This window comes from Brachyhypopomus gauderio, chromosome 15 (assembly GCF_052324685.1).
Source record: "Brachyhypopomus gauderio isolate BG-103 chromosome 15, BGAUD_0.2, whole genome shotgun sequence".
Lineage (NCBI taxonomy): Eukaryota > Metazoa > Chordata > Actinopteri > Gymnotiformes > Hypopomidae > Brachyhypopomus > Brachyhypopomus gauderio.
In genome coordinates this window covers 19,801,345-19,819,900 of record NC_135225.1, presented here as the reverse complement: position 1 = coordinate 19,819,900, position 18,556 = coordinate 19,801,345, and the positions used below count along the sequence as shown (strand labels likewise).

The 18,556-nt window shown below is 48.0% G+C and overlaps 1 protein-coding gene across 1 annotated transcript in view; it reads left to right on the top strand.

The window, feature by feature from the left end:
• Nucleotides 1–5,735: 5,735 nt before the first annotated feature.
• The window catches only part of micu1 (mitochondrial calcium uptake 1), a 48,167-nt gene continuing 35,346 nt past the window's right edge, over nt 5,736–18,556 (top strand). Inside the window, 3 exon segments of the mRNA XM_076975416.1 lie at nt 5,736–6,100; nt 17,913–18,060; nt 18,062–18,075. Coding sequence (XP_076831531.1) covers nt 17,914–18,060; nt 18,062–18,075 — 161 coding nt within the window. The 5' untranslated portion in view covers nt 5,736–6,100; nt 17,913.

The following is an 18,556-nucleotide window of genomic DNA, read 5'->3' as shown; positions in this document are numbered from 1 at the left end:
AATCAAAAGCAGCGCTCACCTCCCATTAGTCAGTTTTGGCGAGTTAAGGAGGGCGGTAGTTATTGAAAATCCGACCAATCAGAGCGGACGGGACCCTCATCTTGGGGCGCCTGCAGCTGTAGTGGGAGGTGCCAACCGATCAAGCCGCATAGCCGTATAGCCTTTTCATTTTGATAATACTCTAAAGTTGCTTCGTTCATCTGTGCTTGTTCACATATTTCCAGCCCTTATACTTATTGATTTACATTCAAATTATATAAATTATCATTTTCAATAAAAAAATCACAGAATGGAATAATTAACAATATTAGTTAACAAATAATTATTTATAACCATAACCATATAAGCATTTACACATATTTTTGGCACGTGCAACTGATCATGTCACAGTACATCTGTTTGCCATTTACTCTCTGATTCCTTTCCATTAGATTATTACCTTTATTTTATTAGCACATCCACCAGTCTACTCTGTGGTTATGGCAAAGAAACGCCTGAACAGACTTTATATTCATACAACAGCATATTGTAACAGTAATAATGAGTCAGTGCCCATGGTTTATCAACAGCAAGATTCATTTCTATATCTGTCCATAGTAGGAATCACTGAAGGAGTGCAGAATGACATAGAAAATGGTTGAAGAGTTTATTCAGCTTTGTGATGCCTGTAACCTCAGTTCCATGAACATTGTACTGTTTTTGATTTTCAGTTAAAGCATTTAACTATTTGTGAACACGTTGGATGCATGTTATAAACTTACTCCCAAATCTGCTCACTCCCATTTTGCATTATCTGACCCTTTATGAAAGTCACTTAATTAAGAGAATTAAGAGAATAGATTAGATATGTTAGCAATGTTTTTGTCTTTTACTAATCTAGTTCTGGGATTACGTTTCTGGTTTTGACCTATTTCGTGGCGTCGCCTTCTGATCATGGTTATTGCTCTGTATCCAGTCTTCCCCACATAAGAGCTGCGGTCCTGGGTCCAGGACCGCTGAAGTGTGCAGGTCGAGAAGTGACGACACCCTCCAGTGGCGTCCACGTGAAATCCAGTGGCGTCCACGTGAACTCCAGTGGCGTCCACGTGAAATCCAGTGGCGTCCACGTGAAATCCAGTGGCGTCCACGTGAAATCCAGTGGCGTCCACGTGAACTCCAGTGGCGTCCACGTGAACTCCACTGCTGCAGCATCTCATAGGAGCGACGCACGGCAGCAGTGTACACAGGGCTGATTTAAATGCAAATCAATGGACTGAGAAGGAGAGCACACTCCAGGCCACAGTAGAGCTGGAGATGAGAACTGGGGGAGGGGGGGGGGTTATCTTTAATGCCATGATGTGAAGAGGGGGGGGGGGGGTGTTATTGCTACCATGGGCATGTTCATCCAGGTGACGGCTTTAGGGAACACAGTATTACTAATTCAGTTATTAGCAAGGTTGAGTACACAATATTATGTAAAAAATGCAACAGCCTCAACATTTTCTCGTCAGGTACACACGGAAAGAGGCCGAGGAAGAAAATGAAATGACTTTCGACACAGCCATAAACCTTCGTGATTTTTTTTGCCAATGTAATAAAATTGTAATTATTAATACAATTTGTAATGTACGTTTTACTTGTAAGTTACTTTAATCATTTCATATATTCTTTAACTTATTAGATACCTCTAATCACACAAGCACTCTAGTCACATAATTCACTACAGTCATAAATAATGCATTTCTAAGGAACCGGGCAGGAAACAGAGCTACTAAACAGTTGTGTGGAGTATGCTAATACAAACTACTTAATCATGCTGTCCTGCCACGAGACACACATTCCACAGGGAGCTTAATCTGCCATGCTGAATCTAATCGAAGTTTCTTCAGTCTGGTTATGAAACAACTATGATGGGTTCTCTTCCCTGCAGGTGTGTTCCCTGCACAAACAGTCCACGTCACATAGATTGCATTATCATGTTCTTGAATACGAAATGATACATGCTGCATAATGGGTATTAATACACATTATGATGTATTAATAGTTGTTATGCTAAAGCTATGGTGATGTTCTGTGCCTAAAACAAGCCCTTGTTTCTGCCTCACACCTGTTGCCCTGTCACAAAGCCCTAAAGGCCCCTGCTTACCAACCACAGAAGGTTACCAACATGGCTGACATCCTGACTACTACCAAGCCGTTGCCATGGGCGATTTTCACACTCACTCTGTTTTCTTCATGGCCAGAACAGCCCTCCAATTCTAAGTGCTACAGATCTAAAGCTAGCTACAGAGGGTGGTTTTCACAAACTTGGTTGAGTGAGGCAGACAGAGGGAAGTTAAATAACATGGCTAACCAGTTGATTCTTGTTCAGAATGCCTCAGCCCTGTTGGGAGGGTTCAGTTCGCTAGCACTGAGTCACAAGGCTGTTGGTCCTGATATTAGAGTTTATGAGATGCTAAAGATCTGGGGGACACTCTGGGGGATCTCTCTCTCTCTCTTACACACACACACACACACACACACACAAATACACACAAAAACCCAACATGTTCATGGCAGAAACCTAGGTTTGGGTTTTTATACGTGTCATGGTGCAGTGCTTTCAACCATGCAAGTCTCAAAGTCCAGTGTGAATCTGATGAAGTATAGCAGCACCTGGTGGGCGCGCCTGCCAATTTCCAATAACTGATCAACTTTTACCTGCCTGTAATCAAAATCACAGCCTTCAAAACACGTCCCTGACCTGTTTACAATGGCAAAATCAACACACCTTGATGACAGATCTCGGGTGTGTGCAGGATGTCAGAGTCCAAATCAGATAAACAGAACCATTAACCCGCACTCTTTGCTCACTTCTACAAACACCAGCCACCCGCATATTGTGGGGTACTTAACTATCAATGAGATACACACACTCACGGTCAGACATGCATACTCACACACACGCATACACACGGGTTACAACGTTGTGTGGAGATTAGATGTTTCGGGGGCATATAAACCTCTCACTTGGCTTTCCTGCCTCTATTGTTTTTCCTGCCATTAATCTTCCATTTCAGCCGTCAAAACGACCATGTGGCGGTTTACAGTCAGCTTAAGCTCATTCATTACTGGGCAGGCTGACTGAACTGCAAACAAACCAGTCGCAGGACTTAGGGACAGACCATTGGGTGGATCGCTCACACCACCTTTACACATAATAGCAGGAAGGGTGAATCATGTTTCTGTCTGCTGAGGATAAACGAAGTGGACGGACCGGTAGCTGCGTTAAGCAACCCTGCTTTACCAGTTCCCACTGTAAATAGAAGCTCATGCATCAACACTGGGGTTACCTATTACTGACTGGTCATTGTTACATAGACGTAACGTTTTGATCTGTTACGTTTTTGAATATCGAATCATAACTCGATATATTTTAGCGCAGGTCCAACAGAGACTGACAGAGCTCTGATCTCTTGGGTGTGTATCAGATATGTGTTGCTCACCTTAGCATCATTACAGCCGAGTGTTCTTTTGTTATCTCGTCCAGCTTTTCCTGCCCCTGCTGGGGCAGGGAGCGGCAGGCACACCTGCAGCCGATGGGGTCCCGTGGGGTCGAGTGGTGGGTGTGAGGAGCCAAGCAAGGCCGTTGTGACGAAGACGAGCTCGTGAGCGCAGAGAGCAGGTGAAGGCATTTGAGCAGAAACACAGTGTGGCCTTCCATTACCCACAGAAAGCGAAGAGCGCTCCTGGATTTGATAGATTCATAGATTATAGTCAACATCGCCGAGCCGTAATAGAGGATGGGTTTTATGAATACAGTCCGACGGAACAAAAACTATTCATGAAATTTTTTGAGATTGAAATGTTGAGAATGGCACAGCGCTGGTATACATATTGCAATTACGGTGCAGAGGGAGGCAATTACTCACTGGCCTGCTCAGGCTCTGACCTGGTGGAGCTGTAAATGGGGGCCTTTTAGTGGAACCTCGCAAACGTTTTGGCTTCAGAAAAGCCAGCACCTTCCAATGTGGAGAAGAGTCTACAAAAAAACCCCAAAGCTAGTTTTTGGCTTAATTTAACTTTTGCGGTGCAAATCACTGTGATTATAAAAATCTTTCCCATGACTCTTTTTGTTTTTAACGTCACTTCTGTAGAAGAGACCTTGATTAACACATGGGACATAGGACATATTGAGCTGGGTAGTAATACGAGTGAGGTCTCATCTATTTGTGCACACAGTACTAATGTGAGAACAAGGAATGGCTTGCGGTTATACATTAACAGCGGCGTCACTGCCTCATTAATGAACACGCAGTGGTCATGCCAAAGACAGCATGCTTGATAAAGAATAGCGTTATTAAGGGACTATTATCAAAACATGTTCATGTGCTAATTATACATACACATCTTTACGTCTACACACCGCAGAAGCTTGCCAACAGCTTACATTTGAAATGTCACGCACTTAAAATGGCTCATATCCAGCACAGACTAAGACGGTGGGTTTACAGCCAACAACATAGCCAGGAGGGAAAGAGATGGACACAGCTCTACCACAGTGGCAAGGGAAGTGTGATTCAGACTAAAGTCGTTTGTTTTTTACCAGCGAATAAAAGCACGGAATGCCTTTCCTCCTTTGTGAAGCCCAGTCCCTCAGAGATGATGCAGTCAATCCAGATGCTACAGTAGTGCACTCAACAGCTGGGGCTCGTCGTGTTTAAGGGAGCACTAATTGGGGAAACTGGAGATCATTTGAGTCTTGGCTGGTCTGGAAGATCTCCAAATCAGAGGAAAGGGTTTTGTTCTGCTGTGCTGTCACATCAAGACTCCTCCACTAAATAATACAAGGGTAAGCAACTGTGTGTGCTACTGTAACAAGCAAAGCAACAAGGAAGGTAGGCCCACCGTCGTGTCATTTTTAAGCCCTTAATCACTTCCAGGAGGCCCTGGAAAATATTTGAGTATGACATGGCAGAAGAGAAAAATGTTTCAATGAACGTGGACAGTCCAGATTATGTTTCATACTTATTTAAATAACAAGGAAACTTGCCAAATCCGATCTACTTTATTTAGACACATACAAACACGCATACTGTATGCTAGTTTCATTTTGGCAAGTGCTGGGGAGGTGGTGGGGTGATTCTGCTCCTGAATTTTGCTTTTGGCAAGACAGCAGTGAATGGATGTATATTGGTCACGCGCTCTGAATGAGAAATTGTGTGGTAATGTCATGATATTAGACACTGGGGTATGACCACCAGACAGATCTTTAGTGACTGCATGTCCAAACACCTCCAAGCATGTATGAGACAGAAACATGCTCCCCGATGTTCCTGATGAATGAACTTGACTGAGGGGATTGTGATAGGAGTCACTTGGCCTTTTAGATCCAGTCAATAAATCATGATGATGTGTTAGATAGGTAGGCAGTGCTTGTGCATGTCTGAGAGAAAAAGAGATGCAGACACTGTAAAAGGCTAAATTTCCTGTCCATCATACTTTATTGACCAAAAACCTTTATGGATCAAGAGAAAAGAGAAATCATTGCACTATGATAATCTACATCACTCCATCAGGGGCAGGATTATGTGCCACCTTATTCCTGTAGTGTCATTATGTGATCAGGGCTTTTAAAAATCTTGAGTTTTAGCTCATCTAGCTGCTACTTCTGAAGAAATCTTAGTATTTGTTATAAAATTTGTCTTTAGTCAAATGTATAATAACATTTCATGAAAGCATTCGTCCAAGAAACTCGGACTCGGTGCGGGTGGAGCGATAGAGGAGTGTGTGTGATAGAGAAGTGTGTGGGATAGAGGAGTGTGTGTGTGATAGAGGAGTGTCTGTGATAGAGAAGTGTGTGTGATAGAGGAGTGTGTGTGTGATAGAGGAGTGTGGGATAGAGGAGTGTGTGGGATAGAGGAGTGTGTGTGGGATAGAGGAGTGTTTGTGATAGAGGGGTGTGTGTGCTTCCTGACGGCGCTGTGTGTGGACGAGTTTGATGGATGCGGAACTTTGTTTTCTCGGAGGAGAAAGCGAGCACGGATTAACCCCAAAGGAATACCAAGAAAAGGCGAAGACTGTTTATCGCAGCCCGAGCGACTGTCTTTCGTGAGCTGTCAGTGCTTTCTGAGGGGGCGAAGTGAGTAACAACCGCAGAGAAACTGTCGCCGAGTTGGCTGGCTAGCTTGCTAGTTAGCAGCCAAGCTAGGCTAGCTGTGGCTACCGTGGTCACTAAATTCAGTCTGTGCTGCAGCAGGTCTACCAAGACTGGTCCGTGTATCTGCATGAGCACAACGGGGATGATGCATTAAACGTCGTGGCATTACGGCGCACTGTATTACAGCCATAGACATTCTGCTAGCCTAGTTAGCCTAGTTAGCATACACCATAGACGGTGAGCCTGCTAGTCAGGCTAGCTAGCCCGGCTAACTAACGACGCCTTTAGTGTTGGCTAGCAGGCTAGCAGGCAGCTAATATAAGAGTTTAGCAGCTGACTTCAGTTAGCCAGACAGACAGCACACAGATGGAGCTGCAGCCACACAGCTCTGGTATTGTCAGTAGTTCCCTATAAAACTCGCTCAATGCTCTTTTTCAATGTTCATTTATTTGTGAACGTCGGTGAATAGTCGTTCTGCGCTAGTTGTAGCTGGGTGGCTAGATGGCTGTCGAGTTAGCTGGTTGCGTGACTGTAGATGTGGGATGCCTGGAGTCGTGGATGAGTTGTTGTTTTGTTTTAGTTTGTCTCAGTAGGGCAAGATTAAACTCTACAACACAGGGACTCGGAGGATTGGGCCGATTAGCTAGCTAGTTAGATAACTTGGATTGTTTGGAATGGTTTTCAGATTCACCTTCATCTGTTCAAAGGCAATGTATCACTGTTTCACCCATTACAACTGGCGGTCTATTGGGCTTGGACTGATTTTAACTCTAACTATAGACAACAGATGTCGTTAGGAATACCCTATGATAGCCTATATTATGAAACAAAATGTTTTAGAGCGTTTTGTTCTATGAGATCTTGTTCTGTCTTTACTGATGTTTGCTTTTCCTTTTTAAATTATGGCCCTGAAGGATATGATTTGGTTAGTATATATGACGAAGCCAAAAGTTCAGTTATTGCCATATTCTCCACACACAAGGACTGTGCTCTACCTTGCAATAAATGTCGGCCTGATGGACTCTCGATCCAGAAAAATCTAGATCTCCCATTCAAAAGTAATTGTTTCATGCAGGTTTAGTCAAATTACTCAAATTACCAGCTGGGAGACTTTATGCTGAGTGGCTTGAGGTGATTGATTACATCTCAGGCAGAGATGTATGGACTTCAATAGTTTCGTATTCTCTCTCTGCCCCAGTCACGTGGATCTGCGTGAAGGCTGGGGGGGTTCTCTTACCTTTGCAGTACTTTCACGTGTTTGGTCACTACTGCAGGTGCCAGTCGGAGCAACCTGGTTCTGCTCCGGCTCTCCTGTGTGTGGACACACTGCTGGCTAAAGAAGAACGTCTAGGCTTGAGTTGCGCTCAGTATTTCATAACAAAGGCCGGAGACCTTGAGGAGCCATTCAGTGTTCATCTCAGAAATGGTTTCTCCCCAAACCGTTTTATTTTTCTATTTTTGAGAGCAATATCATGCTTAAATAGAATGTTTCCAATTACCCCATCGAATGGCAATGGAATTGTGGTCAGGAGAGGGGCATTCTAAAATGATGGTCTGATGGTTGTTTTCATTACTCTTGAATTGAATTTTTTTACTGTTGCATGTTTGCACCTTAATTGGATGCCTGTTTTGACGATACGCATCGAGGAGACTGCATACGCCAGAGCCCTGCTGACAGCCGCTTCATCATATAAACAAGACATGGCGTTGTGATGTCTGTTTGGGTACCATTCTCATGGTGTTGGATTAAGTTACCCGCATTAGATTGTTCTAAACTTTGACATAATCGTAATTGTTTTCTGTGCTTTGAAGATGCAGTTGGACTTGTTTGCCAAGACAAGAAGTCCATAATCTCAAGTGGGCATGTTCACCGTTACAAAGCATTTGCTGTGAAGGAAGTCATGCCCAGATATTGACACTCCTTTAGGATCAAAACATTAAAACGGCCAGTAATAATTGCAGATCACAGATTCTTGCTATGTTGGTCACCTTGGGAACTTTGTAGTAAACATCAGCAACACATCGTTAAATGAAGAAAAGTACTTTATTTACAGATACAGTTGGCCAATAGAGAGGACAGGAACAACATTTGAGGAGTCTCTGATTGGCCGAACTCTTTATGCAGTTGTAAAGTTATGGATAAGTGAGAAATGATGAAATTGCGATGAGAGCATTGTGGTGAAATGAGAAAACAGGAGTTGACACAAAATATAACGGTACGGTTTGTTTAAAGTCTTTTGAGGCCATGTATAATAACAATTTGATGCGGCCATGCCTTGACAACTGCAGACACTTTTCACTGCAAAAGAAAAATGTTCTGCAAATACACAAAGCAACTCCTCAAAGTCATAACGCATACACTACATTTCGGAAACTCTGCAAGTCCAGTCCCAACACAACCAAAGCCACAACACAACGGAAGTGTTTTTAGATTAATTATTATGAACAGCGGTTATGAGTTTTATTATTCTAAGTTTTATATATTATAAGTAAAAAGTAAGTGTTTACCACAATTTTATCATGTGTAAGATAAATGATGCAATATGTCTCAAAACGATTCCACGAAATAGACGAAACATAACCTGGTAAAAGACAAAGGGAACAACAAGAGTTGTGTTATATAGTATCTCATTAGGTTGAATGGCACTTTAAATTAGTAATGCAGACAGAAACTAAGTTGTGTTAAATGTATTTTTATCAGATCTTTTAAGGCTGTGCTATCTATAGAATAGCAAAAATAAACATGCAAGAATGCAGAGCTCAAATGAGCTTGTTTTTCTTTCTGTATTATATCTCACTTGGTAGACTGTGCTTTTAAGTTAGTCTAAGTTAATCTAAGTTAGTCTAGAAACACTACCATTGTATTTTGACTGGATTTGCAGTGCGTTTCTGAAATGTAGCGTAAGCATCGCCATCTCGATGAATTTACTTTGTGTATTGCATTGCACCGTATGCAACACTTCACAACATGGTCCTGTATGTACACACCAGGGGATGCAGGACATTTAACAGCCCTTTGAATGCTGTGTGTTGAGCTTTCGGAAAGGTGAACTTCTGAAGAAAGGTTTTTCCACTTTTCATTGACTTCCTCACCAGTGCTAGAGCGTGAGGTATTAAAGAGGGCTCTTGATCTTTTGCTGAAGGAGTGGATTTAGATGTTCCTGTGGAGGTGTAGTAAGTCTAAACACATTGAAAAAGCAGTTTACTTTTTGTCAAAGACTCCCTGTTGTAATAGCAGCAAAGACTACAAATGCTCTTTAAGGCTCGTCTGTTCCTTGAGTCTTGAACAGACAGGGCTTTCACAGCATAAATATTATTTTAAAAAGAAAAAACTAATTTTACTCTTCTGGTCTTGGTCCTGTGTGCATTCACCCATGCTATTATCGGTGACACTAAATAAAAAGCCAATCATATAGGACAGTGTAGTCCACCTGCAAATACAACTGCTCAGTCTATAAAATCTACGTATTTGCTCCTTTCTGCCACCCTTTTGCACTGCGGTAGCTTATTGTATCTTGCCTTTGGCGTTTATCATAACTTTAAGTTCTTGGCGCGCTAACAGTAGTGCTTGTGCTGCCAGTCAGAACCGAGCCCTTTCTCTCACTGTTCTTGTTGGCCACTCATCGTGTTTCCGATCGTGGATTCGAGTCTCGATGTGTAGGCTTAGGCTATGGACTTTCTTGTTAGTGTGCTGTCATGCCGATGAATGTTGCCGAAGAACCGAATTAAGCCATTCAGATTGATCGCTGTTAGCAGGTCTGACAAGCATCGTCTTGTATTTGTTAAGGGGTGTACAAACGGGGCCCAGAATGTTGGACCTGCACAGCTGACACTGCTGTGTGTGACACGCTTCCTGTCATCATCAGTACTGAGTATAGTTTAGGTGCATCTAACACAAACCCAACACCATTTTCTCTTCCTGTCTGCATTGTTTGTAGTTCCACATGTGTACGTCCCCATCCATATATTTTTTGCATCAACTAATAACTAATGTAATGAATGTGATGTTCTAATATTTTGTCAATTGTGATTTTTGACCACAATCGAAATTTGTCCTCCGCTTTTTACCCATCTGTGCAGTTAGAACACACACTAGTGATTACTAGGGGGCTGTGGATCACACGTGCCCAGAGCGGTGGGCAGCCCTAGCCTGGCGCCCGGGGAGCAGTTGGGGTTAGGTGCCTTTCTCAAGGGCACCTCAGTCATGGCCTCAGGTCTGGGAATCGAACCCACGACCCTCCGGTCACAAGACCAGTTCCCTAACCACAGGACCATGACTGCCCTGACAGGCGTGTAGCTATTACCCTATTGTTCTGTCACTGGGTTGAGGACTCTGTAGTGTACTCGGGAGAATCAGCAGTGTTCAATGTCTTCACTTGTGTGTGTGTGTGTGTTCTCACTGCACACATGGGTAAATGCGGAGGACAAATTCGGATTGGGGTGAAAATCTCAAGTATTTCATATTGGGTTTATTGGATTTTCACGTTCAGCCGTCTCTAAGGCCTACACAACAGGTCCAGAGAAGAGAATCTCCAGTGAGCAGCAGTTCTCTTCTTGGCAAATGTCGGGCCTCTTAATATCAATTGAGCATCATTTAAATGCCACAGCCTGATTATTGCTGATTATCATCTCCCCCCTTTATGACCACAGAGTGCCCACCTTCTGACAGCTCTACTTCCAGTAGGAGAACATGCCCTGTCTCCAAGCTCAAATCATCTCCAGTGGGTTTCTTGAACATGACAGCGAGCCCGTGCTCGAGCCCAAATGATCTACACAGTCCCAGTCCAGTAAAGCTCTTTCAGGACGTCTCGCACCGTGAACGTTTTGCTCAGCAATCCGAGTGATGCCGTCATATCAATATGGACCGAAATCTCTCCGTAATGTTGCCAGGACGTTGTTGAATCTGTGCCATGAAGAATTAAGAGGGTTCTGAGGGCAAAAGGGGGTCCAGCCCAGTACTATACAGGTGGACCTAGCAAGTGTGATGGATCGTTACAGTCACACTGCAGTCTGTATCTTGAGTATTCAGCTTGTTGGTAAGAACAGTTACAACATGTGCGAAAATGTGTGAGAGTCATTAGATCGGTCATAGAGACTAATCAGGATGGCTGTGTGTAGCTGGAAGACCTGGTAAAACACTAATTGCAGTCTTTTGTGTTTAACTACAGAGGCTGAAATAGGGAGTTTAATTAGGCTAATATATGTACAATTAACTGCAGGCCTGACACAAACAGACAAAACTTGGCACCGTTAGTTAAAATATAGGGCTTTCCTTTTCCGTCAACAGGAACAGAGTTTTAAACGCTGACATGTACAGTCATGGCCAAACGTTTTGAGAATGATACAAATATTAATTTTTACAAAGTCTACTGCTTCAGTTTTTATAATGGCAATTTGCATATACTCCAGAATGTTATAAAGAGTGATCAGCTTAACAGTAATTAATTGCAAAGTCAATATTTGCCTAGAAAATGAACTTTATCCCTCAAAACACATTTCAAATTCATTGCAGCATTAACACAGGTGTGGGTGTTGATGAGGACAGGGCTGGAGATCAATCTGTCATGATTAAGTAAGAATGACGCCACTGGACACTTTAAAAGGAGGCTGGTGCGTGGCATCATTGTTTCTCTTCTGTTAACCATGTTTATCTCTAAAGAAACATGTGCAGTCATCATTGCACTGCACAAAAATGGCCTAACAGGGGAGAGTATCACAGCTAGAAAGATTGCACCTATGTCAACAATCTAGAACAACATCATCAAGAACTTCAAAGAGAGAGGATCCATTGTTGCCAAAAAAGCTCCAGGGCGCCCAAGAAAGACCAGCAAGCGCCAGGAACGTCTCTTAAAAGTGTTTCAGCTGCGGGATCGGGCTACCAGCAGTGCAGAGCTTGCTCAGGAATGGCAGCAGGCAGGTGTGAGTGCATCTGCACACACTGAGGTGGAGACTCTTGGAGCAAGTCCTGGTCTCAAGGAGGGCAGCAAGAAGCCACTTCTCTCCAGAAAAAACATCAGGGACAGACTGATATTCTGCAAAAGGTACAGGGAGTGGACTGCTGAGGACTGGGGTAAAGTCATTTTCTCTGATGAATCCCCTTTATGATTGTTTGGGACATCTAGAAAATAGCTTGTTCGGAGAAGACGAGGTGAGCGCTACCACCAGTCTTCTCTCATGCCAACTGTAAAGCATCCTGAAACCATTCATGTGTGGGGTTGCTTCTCAGCCAAGGGAATCGGCTCTCTCACAGTCTTGCCTAAAAACACAGCCATGAATAAAGAATGGTACCAGAATGTCCTCCGAGAGCAACTTCTCCCAACCATCCAAGAGCAGTTTGGTGATCAACAATGCCTTTTCCAGCATGATGGAGCACCTTGCCATAAAGCAAAGGTGATCACTAAATGGCTCAGGAAACAAAACATAGAGATTTTGGGTCCATGGCCTGGAAACTCCCCAGATCTTAATCCCATTGAGAACTTGTGGTCAATCATCAAGAGACGGGTGGACAAACAAAAACCTCCACATTCTCACAAAATGCAAGCATTGATTGTGCAAGAATGGACTGCTATCCGTCAGGATTTGGTCCAGAAGTTGATTGAGAGCATGCCACAGAGAATTGCAGAGGTCCTGAATAAGAAGGGTCAACACTGCAAATATTGACTTGCTGCATTAACTCATTCTAACTGTCAATAAAAGCTTTTGTTACTCATAATATGATTTGCAATTATATTTCTGTATGTGATAAAAACATCTGACAAACACACATAAAAACCAGAGAGCAGCAGATCCTGTGAAAATATATTATTTGTGTCATTCTCAAAACTTTTGGCCATGACAGACAGCACTGTGGAGGAAGCCCAGAATCCTGGGTAATTAAACACAGTTTGTGCTCCACAGTACAGTGGTAACCCTCCATTACTGGTGTGCGCAGGTCAAATGAGCAACTCTTCTTAAGAAGTTGAATTTCTACTAAGCAGACGTGTTTTCTCACACTGTTCTGATGGAGGTTGTGGGTGGGGGGGTGTCTGCCCTGTGTGTGTGTGGAGCTGATGGGTTGAACAGTGGTCTCCAGTTTTGAAGTAGGCGATTCATCTACGTCTACCGTTTGGCTGGAACCTTAATGGAGTAACTTGACTGCATTTTTTTTTTGTTTTATTTTGTGCAGCTAGCCAAAAAATCACTTTGTGAAATTGGGCTAATTATTCTTAGCAGCGACGTGTGGGGAGAGTTGGCAGGGAGACGTCCTTTGTGCTGGGCTTGTATGTAGCGTGTGGCTATCGTGACCCATCCTGCAGCTCCCCAGGGCAACCAAAGGCACGTTGAAGTTGTCTTCATTCACCGTACTAGCCTAATGACACTGTCATGACTCCCTGGGGTTCAGAGTGTCCCTCAGACACTAGATTAGTCTACTGGCTGGGGAGGGTTTGAATAGGCCATGCTGCGTTTCATCCAGACCTGCCCAAAAATGACATTGGTGTCCTTCGTCTCTCTGATACAGGGAGTTAGTGCTGACTCACTGCAGAGCGAAACCACAAAGGTTAATGGTGTTCTGTACAAATGGCATTTGGGACATTTTGTGGAACCTCGCAAGCTGCGCTGTCTTCTACATAAAGCACACGAGCACCTGAGAGTCTGGCTTCTGCCCCCACACCAGCCTCCACTTTCACTGCCTCGCCAGCCCCCACCCGTCCTCCACCCTCACCGCCTCCACCCTCACTGCCTCGCCAGCCTCCACCCGTCCTCCACCCTCACCGCCTCCACCCTCACTGCCCTGCCAGTCTCCTGCCCTAGCCCCGCCTCCACCCTCACTGTCCTGCCAGTCTCCTGCCCTAGCCCCGCCTCCACCCTCACTGCCCTGCCAGTCTCCTGCCCTAGCCCTGCCTCCACCCTCACTGTCCTGCCAGTCTCCTGCCCTAGCCCCGCCTCCACCCTCACTGCCCTGCCAGTCTCCTGCCCTAGCCCCGCCTCCACCCTCACTGTCTCTCCTGCCTCCACCCTCACTGTCTCTCCTGCCTCCGCCCTCACCGTCTCTCCTGCCTCCACCCTCACCGTCTCTCCTGCCTCCTCCGCCCTCACTGTCTCTCCTGCCTCCACCCTCACTGTCTCTCCTGCCTCCTCCGCCCTCACCGTCTCTCCTGCCTCCTCCGCCCTCACTGTCTCTCCTGCCTCCTCCGCCCTCACCGTCTCTCCTGCCTCCTCCGCCCTCACCGTCTCTCCTGCCTCCTCCGCCCTCACCGTCTCTCCTGCCTCCACCCTCACTGTCTCTCCTGCCTCCTCCGCCCTCACTGTCTCTCCTGCCTCCACCCTCACCGTCTCTCCTGCCTCCACCCTCACTGTCTCTCCTGCCTCCTCCACCCTCACCGTCTCTCCTGCCTCCTCCGCCCTCACCGTCTCTCCTGCCTCCTCCACCCTCACCGTCTCTCCTGCCTCCTCCACCCTCACTGTCTCTCCTGCCTCCACCCTCACTGTCTCTCCTGCCTCCTCCGCCCTCACTGCCTCTCCTGCCTCCTCCACCCTCACCGTCTCTCCTGCCTCCTCCGCCCTCACCGTCTCTCCTGCCTCCTCCGCCCTCACCGTCTCTCCTGCCTCCTCCACCCTCACCGTCTCTCCTGCCTCCTCCACCCTCACTGTCTCTCCTGCCTCCACCCTCACTGTCTCTCCTGCCTCCTCCGCCCTCACTGTCTCTCCTGCCTCCTCCGCCCTCACTGTCTCTCCTGCCTCCTCCGCCCTCACCGTGTCTCCTGCCTCCTCCGCCCTCACTGTCTCTCCTGCCTCCTCCACCCTCACTGTCTCTCCTGCCTCCACCCTCACTGTCTCTCCTGCCTCCTCCACCCTCACCGTCTCTCCTGCCTCCTCCGCCCTCACCGTCTCTCCTGCCTCCTCCGCCCTCACTGTCTCTCCTGCCTCCTCCACCCTCACTGTCTCTCCTGCCTCCTCCACCCTCACCATCTCTCCTGCCTCCACCCTCACTGTCTCTCCTGCCTCCACCCTCACTGTCTCTCCTGCCTCCTCCGCCCTCACCGTCTCTCCTGCCTCCTCCACCCTCACCGTCTCTCCTGCCTCCTCCACCCTCACCGTCTCTCCTGCCTCCTCCACCCTCACTGTCTCTCCTGCCTCCACCCTCACTGTCTCTCCTGCCTCCTCCGCCCTCACTGTCTCTCCTGCCTCCTCCGCCCTCACTGTCTCTCCTGCCTCCACCCTCACTGTCTCTCCTACCTCCTCCACCCTCACCATCTCTCCTGCCTCCTCCACCCTCACTGTCTCTCCTGCCTCCACCCTCACTGTCTCTCCTGCCTCCTCCGCCCTCACTGTCTCTCCTGCCTCCTCCGCCCTCACTGTCTCTCCTGCCTCCTCCACCCTCACTGTCTCTCCTGCCTCCACCCTCACTGTCTCTCCTACCTCCTCCACCCTCACCATCTCTCCTGCCTCCTCCACCCTCACTGTCTCTCCTGCCTCCACCCTCACTGTCTCTCCTGCCTCCTCCGCCCTCACTGTCTCTCCTGCCTCCTCCGCCCTCACTGTCTCTCCTGCCTCCTCCACCCTCACTGTCTCTCCTACCTCCTCCACCCTCACTGTCTCTCCTGCCTCCTCCACCCTCACTGTCTCTCCTGCCTCCACCCTCACTGTCTCTCCTGCCTCCTCCACCCTCACTGTCTCTCCTGCCTCCTCCACCCTCACTGTCTCTCCTGCCTCCACCCTCACTGTCTCTCCTGCCTCCTCCACCCTCACTGTCTCTCCTGCCTCCACCCTCACCATCTCTCCTGCCTCCACCCTCACCATCACTCCTACCTCCGCCCCACTGCAGCTCTTTCTGCTGCTGAGGGAGGACGGTATGCTAACAGCTCGTCTCCCTCAGAGAATAACTCCATCATCGTCCCAAGTCACGGACCACTGCTCGCTCCAATTAGCTGGCCGTCCTCTCCGTCGTTCCCTTCTGCTGAATCAGGAAGTCCAGGAGGTGGGTGGGTGTGTGGTGGGTGGGTGTGTGGTGTGTGGTGGGTGGGTGTGTGGTGGGTGGGTGTGTGGTGGGTGGGTGTGGTGGGTGGGTGTGTGGTGGGTGGGTGTGTGGTGGGTGGGTGTGGTGGGTGGGTGGGTGTGGTGGGTGTGTGGTGGGTGGGTGTGTGGTGGGTGTGTGGTGGGTGGGTGTGTGGTGGGTGGGTGGGTGGTGGGTGTGTGTGTGGTGGGTGGGTGGGTGGTGGGTGGGTGTGGTGGGTGGGTGGGTGGTGGGTGTGTGTGTGGTGGGTGGGTGTGGTGGGTGGGTGTGTGGTGGGTGGGTGGGTGGTGGGTGTGTGTGTGGTGGGTGGGTGTGTGGTGGGTGGGTGGGTGTGGTGGGTGGGTGTGTGGTGGGTGTGTGGGTGGTGGGTGGGTGGGTGGTGGGTGGGTGTGGTGGGTGGGTGTGTGGTGGGTGGGTGTGGTGGGTGGGTGTGTGGTGGGTGGGTGGGTGGTGGGTGTGTGTGTGGTGGGTGTGTGGTGGGTGGGTGTGTGGTGGGTGGGTGGGTGGTGGGTGGGTGTGTGGTGGGTGGGTGGGTGTGGTGGGTGGGTGTGTGGTGGGTGTGTGGTGGGTGGGTGTGTGGTGGGTGGGTGGGTGTGTGGTGGGTGGGTGGTGGGTGGGTGGGTGTGGTGGGTGGGTGTGTGGTGGGTGGGTGTGTGGTGGGTGTGTGGTGGGTGGGTGTGGTGGGTGTGTGGTGGGTGGGTGTGTGGTGGGTGTGTGGTGGGTGGGTGTGGTGGGTGGGTGTGTGGTGGGTGTGTGGTGGGTGGGTGTGGTGGGTGGGTGTGTGGTGGGTGGGTGTGGTGGGTGGGTGTGTGGTGGGTGGGTGTGGTGGGTGTGTGGTGGGTGGGTGGGTGTGGTGGGTGGGTGTGTGGTGGGTGGGTGTGTGGTGGGTGTGTGGTGGGTGGGTGTGTGGTGGGTGGGTGTGTGGTGGGTGGGTGTGGTGGGTGGGTGTGTGGTGGGTGTGTGGTGGGTGGGTGTGTGGTGGGTGGGTGTTGGTAATGGAGTATCGACAGGTGGCTGTTCCAGTCTCAATGGAAACAAGACCCCTTCTCTATCAGCTGAGAGATGGATAATGCGCGCACACACCACACACACACACACACACACACACACACACACACACACACTGTTAATTACTGTTCCACATCCCATGACATACTGCTGACTTGAGTGACTCTTCAAACGAAGCTCGAAGATTAACTGCAGTGTTCAAATAAGATGGCGCGTCCATGTTTTCACTGAACCCTTCAAGTGCTCTTTTGACTTGGAGGGAGTGTTTTAGTTTCGCCTGACCGGGTGCTGGAGAGGTCTCCGTTTAAGCACGTGGATACTTCCTTTAAGAGCAAGATACTTTTTTTATGGGGGTCTTTGGAAGCTGGTTGTTAATTAGTTTTTTGCTAAGTACTGGAGGCAAATCTCGGCCCTCGTAGCTCATGGGAACCGCGGCCGTCGTGTGGACGCGCTGGTTTAATCCCCACTACGCCCTGGAGCGGTTGGGCTCTTCTGCTCCTGTCTTGGTTTCGACCCGAGTCTGACTGTAGTTTGTCACCTGTGAGCTGTCCCAGGCCCCCCGATGGCCGTGTGGGGGTAGGGGCGGAAGACCGGACCGGACCGGACAGGGCAGGACAAAACAGGAGGCATATGATGCTGAAATAATTATATACATTCATTTTAAGATTGGCACAGAGCAGCACTAATAGAGACACACTGTCTCTCTGTCTCTCCCTCTCTCTCTTTCTATCTCTCTCTGTCTCCGTGTCTCCCTCTCTCTCTCTCTCCTCCCCCTCCACTCTCTCTCTCCAGGATGTACCGTGTGCGGGCCTTGGCGGCGGTGATGGTGGGCGTGGCCCAGCAGACCCGGCGTGTTCACAGCAGCACACGCTCCCCTCACCAGCGCCGTCTGCTGCTGGCTGCGGTGGCCGGACTGACGGGGGCCTCGGCCACGCTGGCCCCTGTCCTGGACCAGGTACACCCCCCCCCCCCCCCCCCCCCCCCCCTGCACTCTCACACAGCACTAGGTGCCTAGATGTAGTAAATAGTGCAATCCCTCAAATAAGCAGATTGCTTTTGTGAGTTAATGACACTCTGGGGGGGTCCAGACAGTCCCCATGTCTCTTGGTCAGCGTCTGCAGTCTGTGCACAATGTCCACCAAACCGGCACTGTTGAGTCCTTCAGACTGGCAAACCCCTGAAAGTTTACGTATTAATACATATTAAGTTATTAATTTTTATATATACATATATGTTTAGACATTACGTACATTTATAGACATGCTCGACAAGAATGATTTAATTATCTATTCAGATATTCAGATTCCAACTGTGGTACTGTAGCCTGCAACCTGCAAATGTGTACTACACATACATTTATTAACACAACCATTAAAATAACTGGCACAGAAAGATGAATTGTTATAATTCGTTCATACTCGTGTACCACAGCAGGA